Below are 26,227 nucleotides of genomic sequence, written 5' to 3'. Positions count from 1 at the left end.
CATTATCTGATGCATAATTAACATAAACATCCTGCACTCCATTGAGAAACTTATGCAATGAATGGTGTGCAATATCCCGAATGTTGTTCAGTCCCATCAGCAACGTGCGGAGTGGGCAAGAAGCACACAGTTTAGAACAGAGTGAAAGGGATGGTGTATGCCAGGGAAAGTAATGACTCTCATCATGGCTGCAGGTTGCTTGTGTCTTTGCTTGGCTGCAGCTTGTATGAATGTGTCCTATGTAAACAGCAACAATATGTGTACAAACCAACAAGACTCAATGCCATCTTAGATCTCATTTTATCTGATAATCCGGGCATCATATTAGAGCACATAATGTACCCTGAAATAAGAAACTGAAATGCACTTTTTGCTGAAATAAATACATTTAGGATACCTGTATGTGCACACCTGTCACATGGTACTTTTCATGTCAGAAAAAGGATACTTCCATAAAATTTTTGACGAATCCATATTCTTTCACCGAAGTTTTCTGTATTTGTCGGAAGTTCACTATGTTGGAATGCTATGGTGTGCTTTTTCATTATAAGTAGGGTCCTGCAGTTTTGGATTCATAGGATAAAATCCGAAGAACAGTTGCAGGTAAAAAGAACAGAAAATTCAGTTTGAAAAGCTCCGAAATTCGGGGCACTTATTACAATGTGATCATGCTGTGACCACATTTGCAGAAAAAAAAATACGCGAGAAGCTGAAGGCATATACCATATAACAAATCCCCCTCACAACCTGCTCATAGGGCTCAGGTTACTGAAGAAAAATTTGAACAAACTGCTCTCAATAATTAAGCAACTAGAATCTGATTCTCCTGTTCCTTCTGTAAAACGTGTACCATCTCTTTACCATGTTCCTACAGGTACAGCCAAGTTGATCAAATGACACATCTGCAACAACCTTTGCATTGACATCAATTGCATGCTTGACATCACAGGCAGCGAAAAACACTGTGAAGTAATTAACAGCTTTTGAGAATACTGTGCTGCTGTTGCAGAAAATTAAAGTGGCACCGTGAGGCTAAATATTTTTCAACATGCACTACACCAACAAGTCATTCTGGTACTGCAGCCAGATCATGAACCCAAGCACGAAGGTACAACTGCCAGCAGTGTTTGACATGCACATATAAGTACAGTAGTTGTTTTCAGTCATTTTACCACTGATACATGATACAAGTTTGCTGGCAAGAGAGTTTTCAAAATATCAGAGGCATGTTATTGGAGCTGATTGTCTGAAGGACGCGTGCTTGAGTCTGGCCTATCCTTTGAAGTACTACACTGTATCTACAGGGTTTCATTATACCCTGTGTAAATCTTGAGAGGGCATTCTCAATGTTTTGTTCCATAAATTAAAAAGATGATGCTGCAATGACTGATTCCCACGTTTGCAAATATGCGTATATATATAATACTAAGATGTAACAGCCATAAGCCCTTCTGCACTTCTGTTATGGTAAAGGTTGACTGTAAATAAGCTTTCCTGCAGCTCAACTGCATTTTTTTTTTGCAATTGAAAGTATTTTTTTAATATGGGAGAAACAAAAATGCGAATAACACTTCAAAGATTAAACAGTAATTTCACTGCATTGTAGAAAAAATGCACCGATAAACTTAGTTTGTTGCAGAAAAAGCTAACTCTAAAAAACGCTCTCCCATACTGCCCCAACAAAATCTGAAAACACAGATTCTTTGTGATAACCTACAGCTGAATGTTGTATAATAAAGTGCATCCGACACAAAAATATCTTCGTTATATTCAATATTTGTTACAAGTGTACATGCTGATATCAGAAAAAACTGAATGCAATTTTGGATTCATGAGGAAGGAAGAAAATGGAACTGCAATGCTTTTAACTGGCCACCAAAGGGTTTCTTGTAGTTTTGATGGCAGGTTGGTGGCTTGGGGTGCCAATACTTGGCAAGTGAAGAAAGCTAAATTAAAAACATGCTTTGCATCATCGTTAATATACAACCGTGTGATCACAGGATTTTTGCTACCAGAATATGTGCTATGAACTGCAAGTGAATGAATGAATGTTTGCTCCGCTGTAACCAATATTTTCTCAGCTCTTACATATTTCGTTTCTTTATAGCAGTGAAATAAAGCATGGCCAACAAAATTTTATATTTACTTCTTTATATCCATTAATTCATCATATCCGTGTTTATTATATTGATGTTTGTATTTGAATTGGTCAGGACCTATATGCCTTCAAGGTTTTCACAACATAGAAAAAAGCGCAAACCCAATTAGCACCAAGAAAATTTTCTTTAGTAATATCGCTTCAACAGTTCAAGTAAGCAGCACCAACTATGGAGAAGAGAAGGGAACTAAAAAACCATAGCATTAGTTCCTTACCAAGATGCTGACCTCAGCCGCAACCGAATTTCCTTTGGAAGTACCGTGTTAGTGAGAAGTGCAAAAACGACACAGCTATCAAAGAGTTAACAACAGATAAGAGTAACAGATGATTAAAAAAAAGAAAGAAAATTGAGAGGGATACTTAATTTCTGAACTAAACTAGGTGAATGCTGCAGAAACAGGAAATAATCATAAAGAGGTGTGCAAGTGCAAGTAGCACATGGTTGGTGATGGTCCCAGTCTGCACAAATAGCGTGGTCAAGGCATGTCTTGCTCGCTTAGAAAGCCCTCCACCTGACACTTCCTCTGGCAGTGTTATAATATGCACAACTCGGTCTGTTGAACTCTGCTGTTCATGCAGCAGTTTCTTGTGAGGGATCTATGGTGCGTTATGAAACACCACTAAACTTAGTAAAGGAGGTCCCGAATTCTTTGACTTCGGGACCTCCTCTTGTATATTAACATCTTGTAATTTTTCTCATCATCATCATCAGCCTGGTTACGCCCACTGCAGGGCAAAGGTCTCTCCCATACTTCTCCAACTACCCCAGTCAAGTACTAACTGTGGCCATGTTGTCCCTGCAAACTTCTTAATCGCATCCGCCCACCTAACTTTCTGCCGCCCCCTGCTATGCTTCTCTTCCCTTGGAATCCAGTCCATAACCCTTAATGACCATCGTTTATCTTCGCTCCTCATTACATGTCCTGCCCATGCCCATTTCTTTTTCTTGATTTCAACTAAGATGTCATTAACTCGCGTTTGTTTCCTCACCAAATCTTCTCTTTTCTTATCCCTTAACGTTACACCCATCATTCTTCTTTCCATAGCTTGTTGCTTCGTCCTCAATTTAAGTAGAATCCTTTTCGTAAGCTTCCAGGTTTCTGTCCCATAGGTGAGTACTGGTAAGACACAGCTATTATATACACTTTTCTCTTGAGGGATAGTGGCAACCTGCTGTTCATGATCTGAGAATGACTGCCAAACACACCCCAACCCATTCTTATTCTTCTGATTATTTCAGTCTCATGATTCGGATCCACGGTCACTACCTGCCCTAAGTAGATGTATTCCCTTACCACTTCCAATGCCTCACTACCTATCGTAAACTGCTGTTCTCTTCCGAGACTGTTAAACATTACTTTAGTTTTCTGTAGATAAATTTTTAGACCCGCCCTTCGGCTTTGCCTCTCCAGGTCAGTGAGCATGCATTGCAGTTGGTCCCCTGAGTTACTACGCAAGGCAATATCATCAGCGAATCGCAAGTTACTAAGGTATTCTCCATTAACATTTATCCCCAATTCTTCCCAATCCAGGTCTCTGAATACCTCCTGTAAACACACAGTGAATAGCATTGGAGAGATCGTATCTCCCTGCCTGACGCCTTTCTTTATTGGGATTTTGTTGCTTTTTTTTATGGAGGACTACGGTGGCTGTGGAGCCGCTATAGATATCTTTCAGTATTTTTACATACGGCTCGTCTACACCCTGATTCCACAATGCCTCCATGAATGCTGAGGTTTCGACTGAATCAAACGCTTTCTCGTAATCAATGAAAGCTATATATAAGGGTTGGTTATATTCCGCACATTTTTCTATCACCTGATTGATAGTGTGAATATGGTCTATTGTTGAGTAGCCTTTACGGAATTCTGCCTGGTCCTTTGGTTGACGGAAGTCTAAGGTGTTCCTGATTCTATTTGCAGTTACCTTAGTATATACTTTGTAGGCAACGGACAGTAAGCTGATCGGTCTATAATTTTTCAAGTCTTTGGCGTCCCCTTTCTTATGGATTAGGATTATGTTAGCGTTTTTCCAAGATTCCGGTACACTCGAAGTCATGAGGCATTGTGTATACAGGGTGGCCAGTTTCTCTAGAACAACCTGCCCACCATCCTTCAACAAATCTGCTGTTACCTGATTCTCCCCAGCTGCCTCCCCCTTTGCATAGCTCCCAAGGCTTTCTTTACTTCTTCCCGCGTTACCTGTGGGATTTCGAATTCCTCTAGACTATCATCTCTTCCATTATCGTCGTGGGTGCCACTGATACTGTATAAATCTCTATAGAACTCCTCAGCCACTTGAACTATCTCATCCATGTTAGTAATGATATTGCCGGCTTTGTCTCTTAACGCATACATCCGATTCTTGCCAATTCCTAATTTCTTCTTCACTGCTTTTAGGCTTCCTCCGTTCCTGAGAGCATGTTCAATTCTATTCATATTATACTTCCTTATGTCAGCTGTCTTACGCTTGATTAACTTGGAAAGTTCTGCCAGTTCTATTCTAGCTGTAGGGTTAGAGGCTTTCATACATTGAAATTTCTTGATCAGATCTTTCGTCTCCTGCGATAGCTTACTAGTGTCCCGTCTAACGGAGTTACCACCGACTTCTATTGCACACTCCTTAATGATGCCCACAAGATTGTCGTTCATTGCTTCAACGCTAAGGGCCTGTTCCTGAGTTAAAGCCGAACACCTGTTCTGTAGCTTGATCTGGAATTCCTCTATTTTCCCTCTTACCGCTAACTCATTGATCGGCCTCTTATGTACCAGTTTCTTCCGTTCCCTCCTCAGGTCTAGGCTAATTCCAGTTCTTACCATCCCATGGTCACTGCAGCGCACCTTGCTGAGCACACCCACATTCTGTATGATGCCAGGGTTAGCGCAGAGTATGAAGTATGCTGTATAGACTCATGTAAAGGCCGCACTTTGTTCTAACAATTTTGATGAGGTGCAGCCCTTATACAGAACCAGACCTTTAGGTGAAATGGTGCTGGCACAGCCAGTAACTTGTGCACATGTCGGGTCAACTGCATCAGAGGTCAACGCAATGCTCTCGCCATCTAATAGCGGCATGTGTAAGTATGCAACCTGAGAAAATTTGCCGATGAATATGTGCGGAATCGGTGCACCAAACGCGATTGCTTCTCTGTCGGAATTTTTCTTCCAAATTTTGGGCTGCAAAGTTGGGGATGCGGCCCTTACACGAGTCTATATACTAATCAAACATGTCCAAATTACTGGTTGGTGACTGTACACGAGTGTTTCAGCATTTCACCCCCATCGAAACGTGGCCTCCGTGGCTGGGAATCAAACCCACAACCTGTGCTCAGCAGCAAAAGATTTTCGGCAAAAACAGAGACCAAACTGTGAGGGAAGCCTTTCAAATGAGAAAAAAAAAGGTCGGCTTGTATTAGTAATACATCTGTCACATTGCGTTGTTCAGGAATGTGCTTGTTTAAAAGACAACTGTAACGGCAGTCAAGGTATGTCATGATTCTACCGCAGTGTGTACTGCGCATGAGCAGAAGGCTTCTTCACTATACAACTGGAATCGTCATCAAACAGAGGGTGCATGGTGCTTGTCTGCCTCTACTGCATTTATGTTTCACACTGCTTATGTTGTGCCAAGGAGAATAATGCACAGCAGAACTGAACCTAAACTTGCCCAAAACCACATTTTTTTGGCACACTGCTGGTCACATATGCTAGGACAAGTTGCAACTCTGAATTCCAGGCTCAGTGCTCAGGGTGCAAGGCATGTAACTTTTCTGCAGATCTTAGGCTCCATACATCTTTAACGCTGACATTACAGCATATGCATGCACTGTATGCACACCCAGCCACGAAAGCTTACGGACCACGGGATCTCAGAAAACGTTCAATTCCAGAGGAGCCTGTAGCAGTAGCCAGTAAAAGTGTATACGACAATATTGTTAGCATATTCTAGTCGATGCCCGAAATGAAAATACTAGGCTGCGTTGTGAGGTTGCGGAGATATTCAGCTTTTTTCAGAATTCATGGTCCATAATATTTTGTGGTCGGGTGTACATCGCAGCATGGCAATAAAATCACAAAAGTAGACTATGTGTTTACTGTGCGCCCATGCATTTTTCCTTACACAGAGCCAGTACGCAGGTCTCTGAAAAGACAAAGCAAACAAAAGGCTTCTGGAGGCACGACAGATTTGCAAGTGTTGTTCTTCAAAAAGTCTTGCATTGGTGTCACGTCAACATGCTTGCTGGCCTCACTGCCTACACAAGTTCAACGTCATGGTGAAAAACACAAATCAGGAAAAAGGAACAATACGAAATACAGCCTTAACATACCAAACACACTAATAAACTCATCAGTTTGATCATTTGTGCCACCCTGCAGCCACACGCACTGATGCTGTCATTGGTAGCTAAGAACTGTACTTGCTGCATAGAGAAACAAGAAAGTGGCAGTAGGAGGGGCCGAACTCAACTGTGTTTTCGGTGGACGAACTCGCATGCAGCAATCTCGTTCATGTTGTGCGTAACTGCCTTTGGCTGCCAAGTCCAGAGTCGGTTCTTGGCTTTCTGATGCAGAGGCGTTATCTCCACCTTCTCACCAGATATACCTGATAAATACAGAGAACAAGCAAAAGGGCACCGGAAAAATGTGTTGGAGGACAGAACTGATACAACATCAGGCTCAGGCTGATGACAATACAATGATGAAAATGGTGAAAGATACAAAACGCTTGCCAACAGCTCAAAAAAAAGAAGAAGAAGAAGAAGAAAAAGAAAAGAAAGACAGGGGAAAGAGCTGATCAAGGCTAAGGTGAAACTTTGTAATTCAGCTTTCAAATCTAAACGCAGCTGCCTCTGTTTTGAGTGTTTCACCTTGTACATTTGAGATACAATAGACCAAGGAATGAATGATAGAAGAACTGTCACAATCTTTGTACTGACTGCATGTTAGCGATATCTATTCAGTAAAGAGAAAGTTGTTTCAGTTGCACTTTTACACTTTTTCCCAATGCTTTAAGCACCTGAGCATATGCGTTAGCTACATGGGAATTAAAAACCACACAAAGTCTTACTGCACACAACATCAAATAGCAAACCACTACCAGCACAGCTCAGATGAAGCAGTGCATACTACCTACTTGGCACTATTATTGGCCATACTCCATTTCACACATAGCAAGCAATGCTACAAGGGCTAGAGAGGATTTTCTCACTGCTCCAATTCATGATCCACAATTGTGTGTCCCAGATGAAGAACAGATATATCAGTATGTGTCCTGTAATTAGATGCAACATCAAGCTTTATATGTTTATGTTGCAAAATATGACGTAATCAATATGTGGAAGGCTCTGCAGAGAAGAATATATTTGCCACAGAATATGCATAGTGGCATGTATCTGCAACTGGCGGCCATGGCCCAACACTTGTGTTTGCGACCAAAACATAGCACATCGAACACAGGAAGCACAAACGTGAACAAAATAATACGATTTGATGTACCCTTTCGTCCACAAATTATAATTGTAATATATGACATGAAGCAGCTTTTCTACAGAAAACATCACATGCCAAAAAGAACTGCACTACAAGGTGCGGGAAGTGAAATTTCTATGACTGCATTATTTGTATAGCTTACGCAGCATTGCTTGTGTAGTACGAGACAGAGTATAGTTCAACATATCCCATCAATATTGCTGTGCTGTTGACTCTTTGTGTTAGAGGTCATCTAACTGCCTTATTCTTTAAGAGCTGAAACCAGGCATCTACAACATTCAGGCATGCATATAATTCCTTCCTCCACTTCCTATTCCACCTTCTGTGCGCGACAACGAAACCACCTTTAACTTCTAAGCAACATTCCTACAGAATTCAACATGGTTTTCCTCAGCAAGTACTGAGTCGTGGGCTTGTTGATATGCCATAGAAACTGGTGGGCATCTGCGAATATTCAATATTTTCGAATATTTGGTCGAATATTATACTGTTTGATATTGTCACGTGGAGTGACGTATGAAGAACACAGTAGCAATACTGTGAAAGACGAAACTAACTTTTATTGGGTGAACCTGTGACCACAAAAACAGGCTACACTTAAAGAATGGCGACAACAGCGAACACAGTTGGCGATCATCAAAATCTGATTAGCGTATCAAGCGCGTCGGCTTTTGTACATCAGTTGTCGAATGTTCCAGAGTAACCGCTGGGACCCACGTACCTTCCACAAAGTTCTACATTCTTCGCGTCGCACACACACGCAATCAGATTACACAATATTCGTCACAGACAGTGGATGGAAGCATCGATACCATTCCAGAAACTTCCAATACATGCAAGTGCGTCCTGCGCTGTGCGATAACATTTGTTAGGCGGTGAAACGTGTCGCCCGATAAATAAAGACTAACGAGTACACGTGTCATACCCCCCGTTTCAAGAAGCATCGACTTGATGCTGCAAACAAAAGTAATAAAGAAAAACACCCGTAGCAAAGAGAACAACAAAATAAGGAAATTCGTCAGCGTCCATAAAATGGTTTAAGACGCACTACGTGGACCACTTCAGATCATGCGCGGTGCCGCTGTGAATGCGAAATGCCGTCTGGCACGACCTCATAGTCCAGTGCGCCAATACGTTGAATGACCTTGTAGGGTCCGAAATAGCGTCACAATAGTTTCTCACTCAGTCCTCATCGGCATATCGGGGTCCAAACCCAAACACGTTCGCAGGGCTGGTACTCGACGAAGCGTCGTTGGAGGTTGTAGTGTCGGCTGTCGATACGCTGCTGGTTCTTGATCCGTAGGTGAGCGTGCTGTCGGGATTCTTCGGCGTGCTGGAGATAGGTAGTGACGTCAAGATTCTCTTCGTCAGTGACGTGTGGCAACATGGCGTCGAGCGTCGTTGTCGAGTTCCTGCCGTACACTAGCTTGAACGGCGGGATCTGTGTTGTTTCATGCACCACCATGTTATAAGCAAAGGTTACCGTGTCCATGTCTTGTGCTTGCGGCAGGACCGTGTCCCATGTCTTGTGCTCAACGTAGACGTACATTGCTAGCATGTCGGCGAGGGTTTTGTTCAGGCGCTCCGTAAGACCATTCGTCCGTGGGTGGTAGGCAGTTGCCCTCCTGTGGCTTGTCTGGCTGTATTGCAGAATGGCTTGGGTGAGCTCTGCTGTAAAGGCCGTTCCTCTGTCGGTGATGAGGACTTCTGGGGTACCATGTCGCAGCAGGATGTTCTCCACAAAAAATTCCGCCAGTTCGGCTGCGCTTCCTTTCGGTAGAGCTTTAGTTTCAGCGAAGCGGGTGAGATAGTCCATCGCCACAATGACCCACTTATTTCAGGATGTTGACATCGGCCCAACAGCGGTCCCAATAAATCCATCTCGATCTGCTGAAATGGCCGGCAAGAAGGTTCGATCAGCTGTAGTAATCCTGCTGGCCTTGTCGGTGGTGTCTTGCGTCGCTGACAGTCTCGGCATGTCTTGACGTAAAGGCCAACGTCGGCGGTCAGATGCGGCCAGTAATACCTTTCTTGTATCCTCGACAGCGGCCGGAAGAATCCGAGGTGCCCAGCAGTTGGATCGTCATGTAGGGCGTGCAGTACTTCTGGACGCAGCGCTAACGGAACAACATGAAGGTAGTTGGCATGGACTGGTGAGAAGTTTTTCTTCACGAGCAGGTTGTTTTGTAGCGTGAACGAAGGCAATCCGCACTTAAATGCCCTAGGGACAACATCAGTGTTCCCTTCCAAATACTCGACGAGGCCTTTAAGCTCTGGGTTTGCTCGTTGCTGTTCAGTGAAATGTTCTGCACTTATTATTCCAAGGACGGTGTCGTCGTCCTCGTCGTCTTGTGGTGGGGGATCGATGGGGGTGCGTGATAGGCAGCTGGCGTCAGAGTGTTTTCGTCCGGACTTGTAGATTACCGTGACGTCATATTCTTGCAGTCGGAGGCTCCACCGCGCCAGACATTCTGAAGGGTCCTTTAAGTTAGCTGGCCAACACAACGCGTGATGGTCGCTGACCACTTTGAATGGCCTGCCATATAGGTAAGGGCGAAATTTTGCTGTAGCCCAAATGATGGCGAGGCATTCCTTTTCAGTCGTAGAATAATTGTCTTCCGCTTTTGACGACCGGCTAGCATAAGATATCACCTGTTCAAGTCCGTCTTTCCTCTGGACTAGGACAGCACCGAGGCCTAGGCTACTGACGTCAGTGTGGATTTCAATATCGGCGTCTTCGTCGAAGTGTGCAAGTACCGGCGGCGACTGCATGCGTCGTTTGAGTTCCTGAAATGCGTCGGCCTGTGGCGTTTCTCACTTCAACTCGACATCACATTTAGTTAGCTGTCAGCGATGCGTGAAAAGTCCTTGACAAATCGCCTGTAGTAGGCACACATGCCAAGAAATCTAGGCACTGCCTTCTTGTCGGTGGGCTGCGGGAACTTTGCGATGGCAGCTGTTTTCTGCGGGTCGGGGCGTACTTCGGATTTGCTGATGACGTGGCCTAGGAATAGAAGCTCATCGTAAGCGAAGCGGCACTTTTCTGGCTTCAGAGTGAGCCCTGATGACTTGATGGCCTCTAGTACTGTGGCAAGCCACCTAAGGTGATCGTCGAAATTTCCGGCGAAGACAACGACGTCATCCAAGTAAACAAGACAGGTCTGCCACTTCAATCTTGCTAACATCGTGTCCATGATGTGCTGAAATGTTGCAGGCACCGAGCATAGTCCAAATGGCATGACCTTGAACTCGTAGAGGCCATTTGGCATGATGAAGGCAGTCTTTTCGCAATCTCTCTCGTCGACTTCTATTTGCCAGTAGCCAGACTTGAGGTCCATTGACGAGAAGTATTTAGCGTTGCAGAGATGATCCAATGCGTCGTCTGTCCGTGGAAGGGGGTATACGTCCTTCTTCGTGATCTTGTTCAGTTGACGGTAATCAATGCAGAAACGTAGTGTTCCATCCTTTTTCTTCACCAAGGCAACAGGGGACGCCCACGGGATTCTCGACGGCTGGATGATGTCGTCGCGCAGCATTTCGTCGACTTGTTCTTTTATAGCTTCACATTCTCGCGGCGAAACTCGGTAAGGGCTCTGGCGGAGTGGTCGAGCGCACTCCACGGTGATTATACGATGCTTGGCGACTGGTGTTTGTCGAATCCTCGATGACGTCGAAAAGCAGCGTTTGTATTGTCGGAGCAGACTTCTGAGCTGCTGTTGCTTAATCACGGGGAGACTTGGATTAATGTCGTAGTCTGGTTCGGGAACCATGGTCGTCAGGGTAGATGCGGCGGAATCCGAGAGGACAAACGCATTACTGGTTTACAGAATTTCCTCGATGTACGCGATCATCGTGCCCTTGTTGATGTGCTTGAACTCCTGGCTGAAGTTTGTCAGCAACACTTTCATTTTTCCTCCGTGCAGTCGAGCGATCCCTCTTGCGACGCAAATTTCACGGTCTAGCAGTAGTCGTTGGCCACCCTTGATGACGCCTTCTACGTCGGCAGGTGTTTTGGTGCCGACAGAAATGACAATGCTGGAGCGGGGTGGGATGCTGACTTGACTTTCGAGCACGCTCAAGGCATGGTGGCTATGAGAGGTCTCCGGCGGTATCGCTTGATCTTCCGACAGGGTTATCGACTTCGACTTCAGGTCGGTGACTGCGCTGTGTTGGTTTAGGAAGTCCATGCTGAGAATGCTGAGAATGATGTCGCGTGAATATTGTTGGAGGATAACGAAGGTGGCAGGGTAAGTCCGGTCATGAACAGTAATTCTTGCCGTGCAGATCCCAGTCGGCGTGATTAGGTGTCCTCCAGCGGTCTGAATTTGAGGGCCTTCCCGTGCAGTCTTAACTTCCTTCAACTGGGCAGCGATGGGTCCACTCATGACGGAGTAATCGGCCCCTGTGTCTACTAAGGCGGTGACTGCGTGGCCGTCGAGAAGGACGTTGAGGTCGGTGTTTCTTTGTCTTGCGTTACAGTTAGGTCTTGGTGTCGGATCACGGTTACGTTGTGGCTGGTAAATGGCGTCAGGTTGCCTTTCGTCGGCGTATTCTTTGCTTCCGGACTTCGTCGGGACGGCGGCGTGTCGTTATGTTGTTGAGGTAGTCTCTTCATAGTCTTCGTATGCGGCGGAGGATCTTCGTCAGTTGGACGAACAACAACCCCACCTCCATTGGCTGCTGCTTTTATTTTTCCAAATATGGGCTCATGGACCGGCCCCAGGCTGGGCCAGTGTATGGACGCCGCTGTGGCGACAGGTAGCGGCCCGGTGACGGCGAATGGGATGGTCGTCGAGGGCTCCAATGAGCAGCGGCGAGGTAGTCGGTGATGTCATGAGGTTGTTCACCTTCCCTCAGGCGCGCTGCGTTGACGGCAAAGCCTTGCAATCCCAGGTCGCGGTATGGGCAACGGCGGTACACATGGCTGGCTTTGCCGCAGTGGTAGCAGAGCGGGCGGTGATCGGGGGCGCGCCAAATGTCCGTCTTTCTCGCGTAGGTACGCTGGGCGACGGGTGGCCGTGCTGGCGGCGGTGGCGGACGATGGAATTGCAGCGTTACAGGGCCTTGGCGCGGTCGTGGAGGGGGAGCTTGACAGCGTGCGACGGCGGCGTAGGTCATCACTTCTGGCTGGGGCTGTGACAATTGAGGTTGCACCTCAGGAACTCCAAGCGATCGCTGAACCTCATCTTTCACAATGTCAGCGATCGAGGCCACTTGAGGCTGTGACGAAGACAAGACCTTGCACAGTTCTTCACGCACAATGGCCCTGATGGTCTCTTGGAGATCACCGGAGCCCAGTGCTTGGATGGCGCAGTGAGGCATGAGCACTTGGCGGTTATATTACCTAGTGTGCATTTTTAAAATTTTCTCAGTCATCGTTGCCTCTGTCGAGAACTCGGCTAAGGTCTTCGGTGGGTTTCGGATCAGTCCGGCGAAAAGTTCTTGCTTTACGCCTCGCATCAAGAAACGCACTTTTTTCTCTTCGGACATTTCTGGGTCAGCGTGCCAGAAAAGACGAGTCATCTCTTCTGTGAAGATGGTGATGGTCTCATTGGGTAGTTGGCCTCGGGTTTCCAGCAGAACTTCGGCCCTTTCTTTTCGGACAATGCTTGTGAACGTCCTCAGGAAGTTACTGCGGAACAGTTCCCGTGTGCAAAGGAGGACTCCCGGTTCTCGAATCAAGTCCTCGCGGCATCTTCCAAGGAGAAGTACACCTGTCGTAGCTTATGCTCAGAGGACCAGTTGTTGAAGGTTGAGATCCTTTCGAAGCTTTCGAGCCAGGTTTCCGGATCCTCCGACGCAGTTCCACAGAAGGTAGGGGGCTCTCTGGGCTGTTGAAATACGATGGGTGACCCTGGGGCTGCCATTGTGGTTGCCTTGGCCACAATCTTCTTGGTCTTCTCAGGTAAAAATCCGTGCTCCGGGATTACGTTGGTGTTCTCTTTGCAGTCTGGGCTTGGATCACGGCTTGTTGGGGGCGTCCAGTACAGGAACGAAAAGCACCTCCACCAGATGTCACGAGGAGTGAATTATGAGAGAGAGAGAGAGAGAAAGGCAAAGGAAAGACAGGGAGGTTAACCAGAGATTATCTCCGGTTGGCTACCCTGTACTGGGGGAGGGGAAAGGGGAAGCGATAGGTGAGAAGGAGAAGGATTTAAAAAAAAAAACACACACACGCACGTACACACAAACTGTTTCTGTGGGCACTGTCACGCAGCCCGCAAAGGCGTTCCTACTGTGATGCAGTGCACCGTACAATCCTGAGTCACACTGAAGTCACAATCTGGCAGAAAGTCCAGTGTCTTTTAAATACCGCAGCAGCGCCTTCATAGCCGATCGCGCTGATGTTCGCGTAGGCCAGTGTCCAAGGATCTTGTTTTCTGTGAAAGGCGAAACTAACTTTTATTGGGCGAACCTGTGCCCACAAAAACAGGCTACACTTAAAGAACGGCGACAACGGCGAACACAGTCGGCGACCATCAAAATCTGATCAGCAGGTCAAGCGTGTCGGCTTTTATACATCAGTTATCAAATGTTCCAGAGCAATTGCTGGGACCCGCGTGTCTTCCACAAAGTTCTACACTATTCGCGTCGCGCATACATGCAATCAGATTACACAAGGTTCGTCACAGAAGGCGGATGGAAGCATTGATAACATTCCAGAAACTTCTGATACATGCAGGCGCGCCTTGCGCTGAGTGATAACTTTTGTTAGGCGTTGAAACGTGTCGCCCGATAAAAACTAACAAGTACACGTGTCAATATTCACTTTGGTTCAAATTTCATTATTCACAATTTTCAAAGTATTATTCGAAATGAACAAATACGAATTTTAAGATGCACGATCGACAGTAGGGTTTCGGTAAGGAAGGCGCAATAACATTAACATGGCTCGCAGACCAGACAAGCATATTATGAAGTACTTGTTTACAGTCACCAATTTTTCTAACTTGTTAGATTATTCGAACATCCCTGCAGCACCACCACCTTCTGTATTCACTATTGATCTAATGCATAACGATTAGTGAAGTTTCGAAGGCTGTGTGGTATCTCGCTTGATTTTTCCGACAAGATCCCCATGCATGATGTCAGGAAAATAGTGGCTGTGAAGGTAGTCGGCACCATACAGGTTAACCTCCGTATTCTTGTTTAAATCGGTCAGGTATTTTCTCGGTTCTTCAACAACTCTACAGCCGCTGCAAATTTATTTGTGTTGAGTTGATAGCGAACCGCAACATTAGTCACCGACACCCAGTGAAGCAGTGCGGGTTCAGTCTAACAGCCAAAGCAGTGTGGCCGTGACTAAAATTTGCTGATGGACTGCATAGTGGCTGGCAGCAAACTGTTGCGAGAAGTTTGCCGCTCAACGAGTGTCTCACTGGTGATCAGGCCTGAAGTATTATGCACGTTGAGGGCCATAGAATCCATAGAATCGGCATTCGGGTCTGCAGACAACAAGCCAACAATTACAGCGTGCATGGCTACAACGTTCAGCTGTGCACCTACACGGCGGAATGGGTCAAGTTCATATGTAGGGCAACACTACTGATTTGAATTCAGGCAACACAGCATAACCTGTGCCAAGATTGTGCAGTCAAGGTCGCACTTTGTGGCATCATGCCGCACATCGACTTGCATGACAGGCAAACATTAAAGGAGCCCTGAAACACCTTTTGAACATAATAAGAAAATGCTGCCGATCTGTCGTAGAGGCTGCTGTGAACATTTCAGTCAAATATTACTGCACTGCATGCAGCAGGGAGTTTACAATCTACTGTCATAAACGGCAGAAAACTGCTTGCTCTTGCTTCCCCAATGTTGTCACGCGGTGTTATTGAAAGCAGCTGGCCAATCAATGCTATTGGCTGATTTTGTGATCGCGAGAGCATTCTCAGCAGTACATAATTGCTAATTCTGAGTTAAATAAATAAAAATATAAGTGTCTGCGATCTCAAAAAGACAGAAAAATAATTTCATTTTTGCAATGCGTGTAGCTGCATCTTCTGCGCATTGCCCCTGAGATGGCAGCGGCATACTGCTTAGTGTAGTCTACTGCGGCTGCCACGGGGTGCCGCAACGAGCCCTTTTGCCACCGTAATGCTCAACTTTCGTCCGGGGTTTTGCCTTCTAGGCTTCTCCACTGCGTAACTTCCAGCGTGCTAGTGGAGACGAAAGGAGAGTGAAAGCCGGGTATCTGCGCAGGTGCGATAACTTCCCTCATAGTTGAAGGATTCTAAAACTTTTTGCGGCCTGAGATTTGTGAGACAATCTCCTGTAATGGAGAGGCCATTCTATGATTAATTAGAAAAGTGTTTCAGGGCCCCTTTAAACGTTCCCACAGCCTCAACAATTGTGATATTTCAAGTAGGATATATCAAAACACTGAGAAAAGGTCCCCAAACCAGTTCTCCTTACTGCTGGTGTTGCAAAAAAATTTTGAACTCGCAGTTTTGCAAGAAAATATCTGAATAACAGCACTTGCAAAAAAAAAAAAGCCAATTCCAGAGATCAAACTTTTTCCATCTCTTGAAGTTTTTTTAAGGTTTGCCAATTCCTGGCTGTTGCATCGAAGTGTTATGCAAATCCCACAACTATTCGAACTACAGTAGACTTGTTTGATAGTAGACTTGAAATAGTGGACTACAGTAGACTTTGGCAGCAGTGGCGGCGGAGCTGACATATTTACTTACTTTGATCGTCCTACACACAGGTTTTGCCTGCCTCAAGGCGCAACGACATCGACTGCCACTTGGGGGACCTTACGGCTGCGTCTGCACGGGATTGTTCCCATTTTGTCACATCATACCGTCTTCATATAGGTGGCATACGCACTTATGGCTGATGTAGCTTTCCGAGTGAAATCAGCGCCCCCTGACCTTCGACTGGTACGGCCCCTGGCTATAAAGGACCTGCATCTTCTACCGCACTTTGGCAGCAGTGGTGGTTGAGCCAACATATTTACTTACTTTGATCGTCCTACACACAGGTTTGTGGGGAATCTTGTGTTTCTTTTTCTCACTTACTCCGTCGCTGCTGCCAAGCGTGAAGCGTAAATGTCCGGTACTTAAGTGATGCCTGAACTAACCAAGTTCCTAAAAGACATTCGGCAAGAAATGCGTGACATGCGAAGCGCTATTGAAAAAGAACTCCAAAAGGGATTCAAAGATATGAAGCATTCTATTGATTTCTTCAGCACCCAGTTTGATGCAATGACGACATGGTGTGCTGCAATTGAAAAAGAAAACGCTTCCTTAAAAAAGGAAAACACTGCTTTGACAGCCAAATGTCAGGAACTTGGAGGGCAAGTGTCTAGCCTTGAGGAGAGGGTGACAACCCAGGAACAGTACTCAAGAAACAGAAACGTTGAAATTAAAGGTGTGCCATTCACTGAAAATGAAAATCGTTTTGCAGTAGTAGTGAAGCTCGGCAGCCTGGTCAATGAGCCTATCTGTGATGCAGACGTCGATGTTTGTCACCGTGTGCCGCGGAAAGACGGTGGCTGTCCGAATATTGTTGTTCAGTTTCGTTCGCGTTCAAAGCGTGATGGGCTCATTGAAAAGGCGCGAAAAAAGCTCCGCCACTGATCTCGGTCAATCTGGTCATGCTTCTATTTTCGTAAACGAGCACCTGTGCCTAACACTAAAGAAGCTTCTTGGGCAAGTTGTTGGGCGAAAGAAAGACAAACAGTGGAAGTACGCGTGGACTCGGGATGGTAAAATTTTCGCACGGAAAACTGACACGTCATGGGCACTACACATATCTGCAGTTCAAGACCTTGATAAAATGGAGTAAGCGCTTGCTAGTGTGCATCGGACGTCGTCCTTACTGTAACAGTTAAACATAGCTGAAAGACTGCTCACACCAACCAACATTGGTAAAATATTTTCCAAGAGAAATAAGTGCACATCCTTTTTACATTTAAACACGCAATCTGCACGCGGTAAGGACGATGATCTCAATGCACTGCTGTCTTCTTTTGGTTTTTTATTTGACATTGTCATGCTGTGTGAAACATGGTATCACAACGAAGTACTGCAAATATCAGACTATGTCTCTCATTATCTGAATTGGTGCAATAAAAAAGGCTTCGGTGTTCTGTTGCTTACTGGGACTAACTTGCAGTGCGAATTGTTGAAAGACTACTCAAATTACTGCTGACTTTGAAATTTTGACTGTTCTTCATGGTCGCAGCATTTTTTCTGTGTTATATCGCCCACCGGAAGGGAATGTGGTTAATTTTCTTAAATACAACAACCTGCTATCCTGGGTTAACGATAATGACTACAAGTTAGTTTTGGGTGGCGATATTATTATTAACATGTTACATGATAGCCTACTTCGCAGAGACACATTGCGGGTACTTGAATCAAATGCTTGCATTAATACAATTACTGCTCCTACTCGTATTCAAGGTGACTGCCAAAGTTTACTCAATGTTTTCATTACTAATTTTGACACACAACACATTGAATGTAATTGAATGTAATTGTAATGCAAGTGGTCACTGCTCACGTCAGTGACCACTTGCCTATCTTTCTACTTGTTAATTCACCTGTGTTGCCCTCGCGTCTTTCTAAAGATCAACACTTCACATTTCAGGATATTAACCCATTCACACTTGAGAAATTTCGCAACGAAATATTGCGCAATATATTGCGCAAAAAATATTGCGCAATATTGCGCAACTGGCAAGACGTATATAACGAAAAAGACTGAGACAAAGCGTACGAGTTGTTTTTATCCTTTTTTCAAAGCGCTCACAGAAAGTCATTTAAATGCAAAACAAAAAAAGCCAAGAAAGCAAGGAAACCTTGGATAACTGACAGTACGTTGAAGTTGATCAAACAAAAAGATGCTCTTTTCAAGCAATTCCTAGGCACAAGGAATACAATAGATTTAAAAGAGTTCAAAAAATTCCAGAATAAAGTTAATGGTACTCTAAGGGCAGCAAAAGCGCAATATTTCGAGAAATTATTTAATGAAGAAACGATAATGCAAACTGATATCACCTGCAAAAAATTTAACAATTTACTTCATTAAACAATCAGCCAGGGAATGCAGCAGAGTTACAAATAAATAATCAGCCGACATCAGGCACGGCATTGGCTGACGCTTTTAACAATCACTTTGTATCGCTGGTGAATAGTTCCTACGATCTTCGTTGCACAGAATACGTAAAACCAAAAGCCATCGAAAGTGCATTCCTAAGCCCCACTAATACTCATGAAATCTACAGCAAGTTTCTCAGCCTTCGAAATAGCAAAAGTTGCGATATCGATGATTTGCAGATTCGCCCAGCTAAGCATGTTTAAACCTAATCTGTCCTGTCTTAGAGCACGTGTACAATCTTTCATTGGTGAATCGTATATTTCATCGGCGCATGCAAATAGCAAACGTAACAGCACTTTTTAAATCTGGCGACAGAAACAAGCTTTCAAATTATAGGCCAATACTGATCCTGCCTATATTTTTTAAATGTCTAGAGAAATTGATTAATACAAGAGTAACCTCCTTTTGTAAAAAGCACAATGTAATTACAGATTACCAGTATGGGTTTAGAAAAGGTCGTTCAACAGAAATAGCTTTACTGATGCAAAAACAGACAATTTTGCGAGGCTTTGAAGACAATTTATTTACTCTCGGTGTCTTTATTGATTCTTCGAAGGCTTTTGACACCCTTAACCACAATACTCTACTAACAAAACTTGACATCTATGGCTTTAGGGGAACATTCCTGAACTTAATTAGAAGTTATTGACAGTACAGGTATCAGGCCGTTGTCGTAGGTAACAACCGTTCAAAAAATTTGCCTATATTCACTGGAGTTCCTCAAGGAAGCATACTAGGACCACTATTGTTTAACCTGTATATAAATGACATAACTAAAATCAGTACCGGTGCACAATTTTTTATCTATGCCGACGACACTAGTTTATTCATAACGTCTAAGGATATGAAAGAATTGCTGATTGCATGTGTTGCTAATGATACACTAGCCCAAATAAACAAGTGGAGCTTATTCAACTCATTACCTATTAATACTACCAAAACAAAAGGCGTGCTTTTTCATCCAGAACACAAAAGGCATAGTATTGACAGACATATAAGAATACGTACTTCTTTCATAGACATAGTACCATCGGTTAAAAGCTTAGGTGTCATATTCCAAGAGAATATGCTGTGGAATGACCATGTTAACATTATTGCTAACAAACTTGCACGAGTTGTTGGAATACTAATAAGATTACGCTTCCTTTTACCATTAAGAGTGAAGCTCCTACTTTATAATTCTCTTTTCTTATCTCATGTTAACTATTGTCACCTCGTATGGGGCAACACGACTAGCAATAACATCAACATTCTATATTTATTGCAAAAGAAAGCTATCCGTGCAATTTCAAACTCTTCATTCGATGCGCATACTGATCCTCTTTTTTATAAATTAGATATAGCGCCGATAAAATCGGTGTACAATACAATTTTGCTAAAACGCTTTTTAGCAGAAAGAAAAAGTAGCACTAATTTTCTCGAGCACTTGTCAAGGCTAACATTAAATACAAGCAGTTTCAGTACACGTCACAGAGAAACGTAACATATTCCGCACTCAAGAACTACGAGAATCAAATGCTGCGCCCTGAACTACCATCTCTACTTAACTCTCTTCATTAATTGCCATACTTATTATCATTTCAATTAGGTGCCCAAACTTGCCACTCATATTGGCATTCACGTGAATGCTTAGTGCTTTTCTTTGTGTTTTGTTCTGATGTACACGCATTCTAAGCTGTAATTGCACAGTGACTTATTTAGTTATGTATTTCTGTGAATGTTACCCATAAATGAAAAGTGATTCATGTTGTCTGCATTTTGTTCTTTTCCTGTTCCTGTTTTTCATAATTTGTATGACAATTACAATTTCTGTATTCCTGTCAATTTTTCACCGCAGTGCGAAAGTAACTTTGTATAAATAGTCCCCTTTTATTCGCACATTGTTTATATTTATATTGTATTTCCAATACATTTGTTCATCTTGTATTTATGCACGCATTGCTACGTGATGCCAAAGAAACCAATAAGGGACACAGACCTAGTCAAGCTGATTTTATGGCTTTTTGTCTGTGCCCCTGTCATCTGTATATTGTATAGATACAAATAAAGTTCAAGTTCAAATGAAACTTCAAGACACCAGGAAAATAAGTTTCGTTTATCATGAGGTCGATGAACTGAAAGATTGAGCTTAAGAGTACACAAGATGTTCTTTTGAAACGGGCAGATACTTTATTGCCAACAGCAAATAATAGGTGTAACAGATCTTATTACAAAGGGACTACAGCTAGCAGCATAAAACATAACTAAAGAAAGAAAAACAGTCACGTAGTAAAAGAATGTCTGTTTTAGAAAAGCAACCATTCTTGAAGTCATCAATAACTTTGATCTTTTGTCTCCAGTGTCAGTGCATTGAGAAGGCATTTCACATTTCTGTGCTGCCATCAGAAAAACTAAACAAACTCGCTGCTCACTGATATTTCCAACACAAAGAACCACAGCCACTCATGGCCCCGGTAGACCCACACTAAGCATGGCACCAATAAAAGCCAACAAAATACGCCTTGGCGAGAATGTGAACTGGTGACAAAACCCGAAAAAAGTAAGGCACAAACACTGATGCCTGTCACGATGGCACTGAGATTGGCCACTCAGTTTTCTTCTTTGGTTATATTTTTAGTTCAGTTTTCCAGGAGTTCGCAAAAATATGGTTCCATTTAACAAGTTTTTTTTTTCCATAGCCTCAAAGGGATCCTGAACCTCCTCATCGGCTTGGTGAAAAAACACAGTCCATGGATAGCATACGCTGCTGAGAACATCTCAGCCAAATTTTGCAGTCATGTGTGGTGCGTGGAGCTCCCAAGCGCAACGCAAGGTCACCTTTCCTTCAAACGCTTTCTGTTCAACAGAAGCCTGCTCGTCACTCTTTCCTGGGAGCTTTATTTCGTAATATAACAGATTCCCATGCACGGCTGCTTTTAGCTAACAGCTGACATCAATCAAGAAGGATGTTTGGATCAGTGCGCTTCTTCCTACACTTACTGTGTATTTATTGACGCAGTTTAATAAACAGGCTGAGCTAAGCGAAAATCTGCTTTTGAAATCCTATAATAATTACGTACTTCCGGAAGAAGCCAACTATCATCTACTCATGCTCAGCGCTGCTGTACACGCAGGAATTAAACTTTGGCCACCCTGCTTATCCGTGTCATAGCCATTGGGTCTTGTTAATTTCGACTAGTTTTGAACATTCAACTAGCCTCAAACCACGTGAGACTTAAGGTCAAAACACACTCACTCCTGGCTGCTCCTGGTTAGACGCCTTGGCAGACTTTGCTTCGTATTAATCTATTGATAGCGCTTTAAAATCTGCAAGTTGGATGTAGCCACCATCCATCAGTCAAGCTGGCACAGGACAAAGTCAGTCCACACCTCGTAGCACAGCCATACAGGAGCATATGAGCATGAGCGCCCACTCAAGCCTTGTTGTGCACAAAGCAAACCCTGTGTCTACGCACGGCATTTGCATGTAGCTGCGGTCTGCTACGTAGTGTAGACAACACGGCCGCCGCGAGGTGCTGCGACAAGTCCGCTGGCTGAGTGCACTGCGGGTCGCAGAGGACAACCGCATTTGGCGTGTCATAGGCACCAAAATTGAAAATAGTGGCATCTACGTGAACATCCAAAATGAAATTTGAACTGCACACCACAGTGGCGCTCAGTCGGCTGAGCGTTGTAGGCACCGTAGCCTTCGCAGTGCAAGTCCTCGAAGAAGGAGTGGAAGCATCGTGATGGGGCTGCTTAATTGCCAATTACTCCACTTCTGAACAGACTGAAGTACTTCTTGCTGCAATGTATTTCTGAAATAGTCTAATTTAACTTCAGATGCATTTCTTGACTTTGATAAAAAGTGATTCAGGGCCCCTTTAATGCAAAACCAACCAACCATAAGGCTCTTGTTCCATTTACGCAATTTCCAATTACCGAGAATCTACTGTGCTCCCTTCGAAATTGTTGCACAGTATTACTACTCACTTCAGTTTCACCTGGAACGAAAAAAAAAAAAAGATTTATAGTCGCACAAACCTAGAAACCAGTGTTTCATACAAAAACCTAACGATGAGGATGTGAAAAAGATTGACAGAAGCAGAAGCGCTAGTGTGCTTGTGAATCTAGTGAATGTGCTTGAGTGTCCGTCTTCTTTTTCATGTCCTTGTCTTAAGGTTCTTGTGCTAAACCCTGTTCTTATGGTTTTCTTCATGTTTATACAGTGAACCCTCCTTCATCATCATAATCATTTATTGGACCCTTAAGGACCCTTTACAGGGTATATGAAAGGGGGGGGGGGAGTCATCCTATAAAATATACACAAGTCAAAGATGTTACAACAATAATGAGTTGAAATAAGGCAGTTTAAGTAATACAGTGAAATAAAATAGAAGTATAGGTGACTTCATATACAACACTTAGAAGCAAAGAGAAATTTATACAATTTTAATTTCCAAAATGTGAAAGCAACCGCTCTTTAATTTCATCAGGAGCACTTTCCATGGCGATTGCACCTGGGAGTTCATTCTGTTCCTACATTGCTACGGATGAAAATGATTTATTGAATGCAGAAGTTGATTCATACAGGCGCTGCAAACTGAGTGAATTGAACAGGTGCCGTGACGAACGTGCTGGTGGTAGAAGTGATTGGCGCAGATGTTGGAAATGGTAGTACAGCTTATGGAATAAGCATAGAAGCAATATCTTGCATTAATAGACTAATGTGGGTAGATTGAGCAATGACTTAATACTGCTGATACTAGTTTTGTAGTCATATTTTGAAGATATGAATCGAGCAGCACGGTTCTGGACAGATTGTATTGCATTGATTAGATATGTTTGACGTGGGCACCAAATTGCAGAAGTACTTAAGTTTTGTTCGAACAAAAGTTTCGTAGGCCAGTTTACGGACTGAAGGGGGTGACTACGATAATGTTCTTCTGGTGAAGCCTAGTGTTTAAGAGCTGTCGGCGATCAGCTTCATGATGTGTTCCGACCAGTTTAGATTGCTAGCGATTAGGATACCGAGGTAGCAGAAACGTTCGTACTTGCGAGATGTTGACTGTGTGTAATGAGTACGCATGGGTGATAATAGCGTGCAAGTGGAAAATTTGAATAAATTTACATTTAGAAATGTTAATTTTGCATCAACCACTTGGTACACCAGTTATCTATTAAATGCAGGTCATTCTGAAGAAAGACCTGGTCGGACTCAGTAGAAATTCGGTGATAAAGGACACAGTTGTCTGCGAAGAGGTGTATAGATGATGAAATACCACAGCGGAGGTCAATAATATAGATGAGAAAAAGAAGTGGACTAAGGACTAATTCTTGTAGAACTCCAGAAAGTACCTTGGTTGAGGCTGAAGGACATCCTCCTATAACGGTGTACTGAAGGTGGTCGGTGAGCAAGCATTTAATCCAGGCTAAAATTTGTGGGTCTAGGCTGAGAGAAGAGAGTTTGCAGATTAGTTGTAGATGGGGAACACGATCAAATGCCTTTGAGAAGTCTAAGAATATTACATCAGTTTGAAACAATAAATCAAGGTTTAAATGAAGCTTGGTGGTAAACTCAAAAATCTGTGATTCACAAGACCAGAAAGACGAATCCATTGTTATCAAGGTGTAGGGTGACTTGAGAATAAATTATATGTTCCATTAGTTTGCAGGCAATGCATGTTAAAGAGATTGGACAATAATTTTAAGGATTAGACTGGTTACCACTTTTGAATACCGGGACTACCTTGCTAATCTTCCAGTCATCAGGGAGCGTGCCTTCACTGAGAGATTGAGTAAAGGTTATTTATAATAAACAACTTGATGGTACTGTGGTACTGTGGTACCTTAGCAGATATGTAATTGTGGCCAGGATTGCCTGCTTGATAATTTTAACTTGTCGATCAGCTTTTCGATGCCTTCCGCCGTAACTGTAATCGTGGCCATTGAGAAAATGCCAGCATGTGAGAAAATGTGGGACCCGGATCAGGAGCTACTCGCCTCGCTCAAAGAAAGGGCTTCTCCCATTTTCATCTGCTCACTCCAAACCCGCAAAATGAGGCATCGCTAAGGCATGTTTGCAAGCTGCTTTGAAGGGCTCGTGCGAGCACTCTGTTGAACAGAGCTTTTCAGTGCAAGTCAACAGACTAACATCAGCAGGCTACCCGACCAGCGTTTTGTGCAGTGTTGCTGGTGACCTTGTAAATGAGTTAAAGAACGCCGGAAAACAAACTTTCCAGTCACCGCCTTCCAGATCTAGGCTTGCCGTCATTCCTTATGTACACCGTGTTTCCCATAACATCATGAAAATTGCGGCCAAGGCAGGAGTGAGGGTGGTGTGCAATACCCCTAATAAACTGAGCGGGTTGCACAAAATAGTCAATAGGGAGGATACTGTCACATGCAAAAGCTGCTAAAAAAATCATGTTCAGGGCTTTATTAACTGTACAACGGAGGTCGTCTATAAAATCCTGCTTGATTGTGAACGTTGCTATAGCGGGCAAACAGGGAGGTGCATTAATGATCGCCTGCGCGACCATGCCGCTTCACTGAAAGGGAACCCGTACAGTCATCTAGCTGCGCACTGAAGATGTGTGGTTGCACCCCGATCTTTAACAAGTGCGAAATAATCGGCAGATATAGTGAAAAGCGTGTGCGGAAAATTTTTGAAGCATACTGTGTATTCAAAAGTGGCAACGCGAACGTCAGCTCTGCATCCCTCTTGCTCTCAACAAAACAAATTGATTATCTTCGTGGCTGACACTTATGCTTCTTTTTCTATTCTTTATGTCACCTTCATGATGTATTTATATGCTTCTTCTGCAAATAAAGCATTTGGTTCCTAGTCAGCGCTCTGTCCTGTTTAATCACTCGCCCTGTGTTGCGCTGTTCCTGTTTTTATTCTAAAGATGAACCAACCAGCCCCATTGAACACACTGCTAAGGACTTCTCTCTTTTGCGCCTACCCTGCAGCTGTGTATAAATGATGCTAAAAGGGAAGTGGCAAGTTTTTTCCAGCTTTGTGCAAAGTGTTGAGCAATTGTGGGTCGCTACAAGAGAAGTGTGCGTGCACGGCTTATGGACATTCAAAAGGACATGCACATGGTCCAGCATGAAGTGATTCAAGACGTCCCCACACGCTAGAACGGCGAGTACACCATGAAGGAGAGACTCGTCACACTCCGTGCCCCTATTTCAATTGAACTTTGTGAATGTGATGTAGACAACTTGAACTCCAAAGAATGGAAATTAATGGCTGCAGCTGTAAAGTGTTGCAGCCCCTAGACCAAGCAACGACCAAGCTGTGCACAGAGTGCTACCCTACACTTTTCCAAGTGACAGCTCTAATGCATTGTACAAAAGTGGTGCTGCATCGGCATGTGTCTGAAGGTGAGGAAGCAGCATCATTGGCAAGGAGCCTTCTGTGCTGTCTTGCAACAAGGTTTCCTGGCTTAAAAATGGCATATGTTCCATCAAATGCAATGCTAGT

At 43.9% G+C, this 26,227-nt stretch overlaps 1 protein-coding gene across 10 annotated transcripts in view; it reads right to left on the bottom strand.

The window, feature by feature from the left end:
• The window catches only part of Sin1 (SAPK-interacting protein 1), a 213,565-nt gene that overhangs the window by 6,551 nt on the left and 180,787 nt on the right, over positions 1–26,227 (bottom strand). For all 10 annotated transcript variants that reach the window (XM_065449061.1, XM_065449062.1, XM_065449065.1 and 7 more), the window contains one exon: positions 6,626–6,760. In XM_065449061.1, coding sequence (XP_065305133.1) covers positions 6,626–6,760 — 135 coding nt within the window. The remainder of the gene's footprint in view (positions 1–6,625; positions 6,761–26,227) is intronic.

Source organism: Dermacentor albipictus, unplaced genomic scaffold, assembly GCF_038994185.2.
Source record: "Dermacentor albipictus isolate Rhodes 1998 colony unplaced genomic scaffold, USDA_Dalb.pri_finalv2 scaffold_13, whole genome shotgun sequence".
NCBI classification, from domain to species: domain Eukaryota; kingdom Metazoa; phylum Arthropoda; class Arachnida; order Ixodida; family Ixodidae; genus Dermacentor; species Dermacentor albipictus.
Note: the sequence above shows the minus strand (reverse complement) of the source record. Positions and strands in the feature narration are given on the sequence as shown.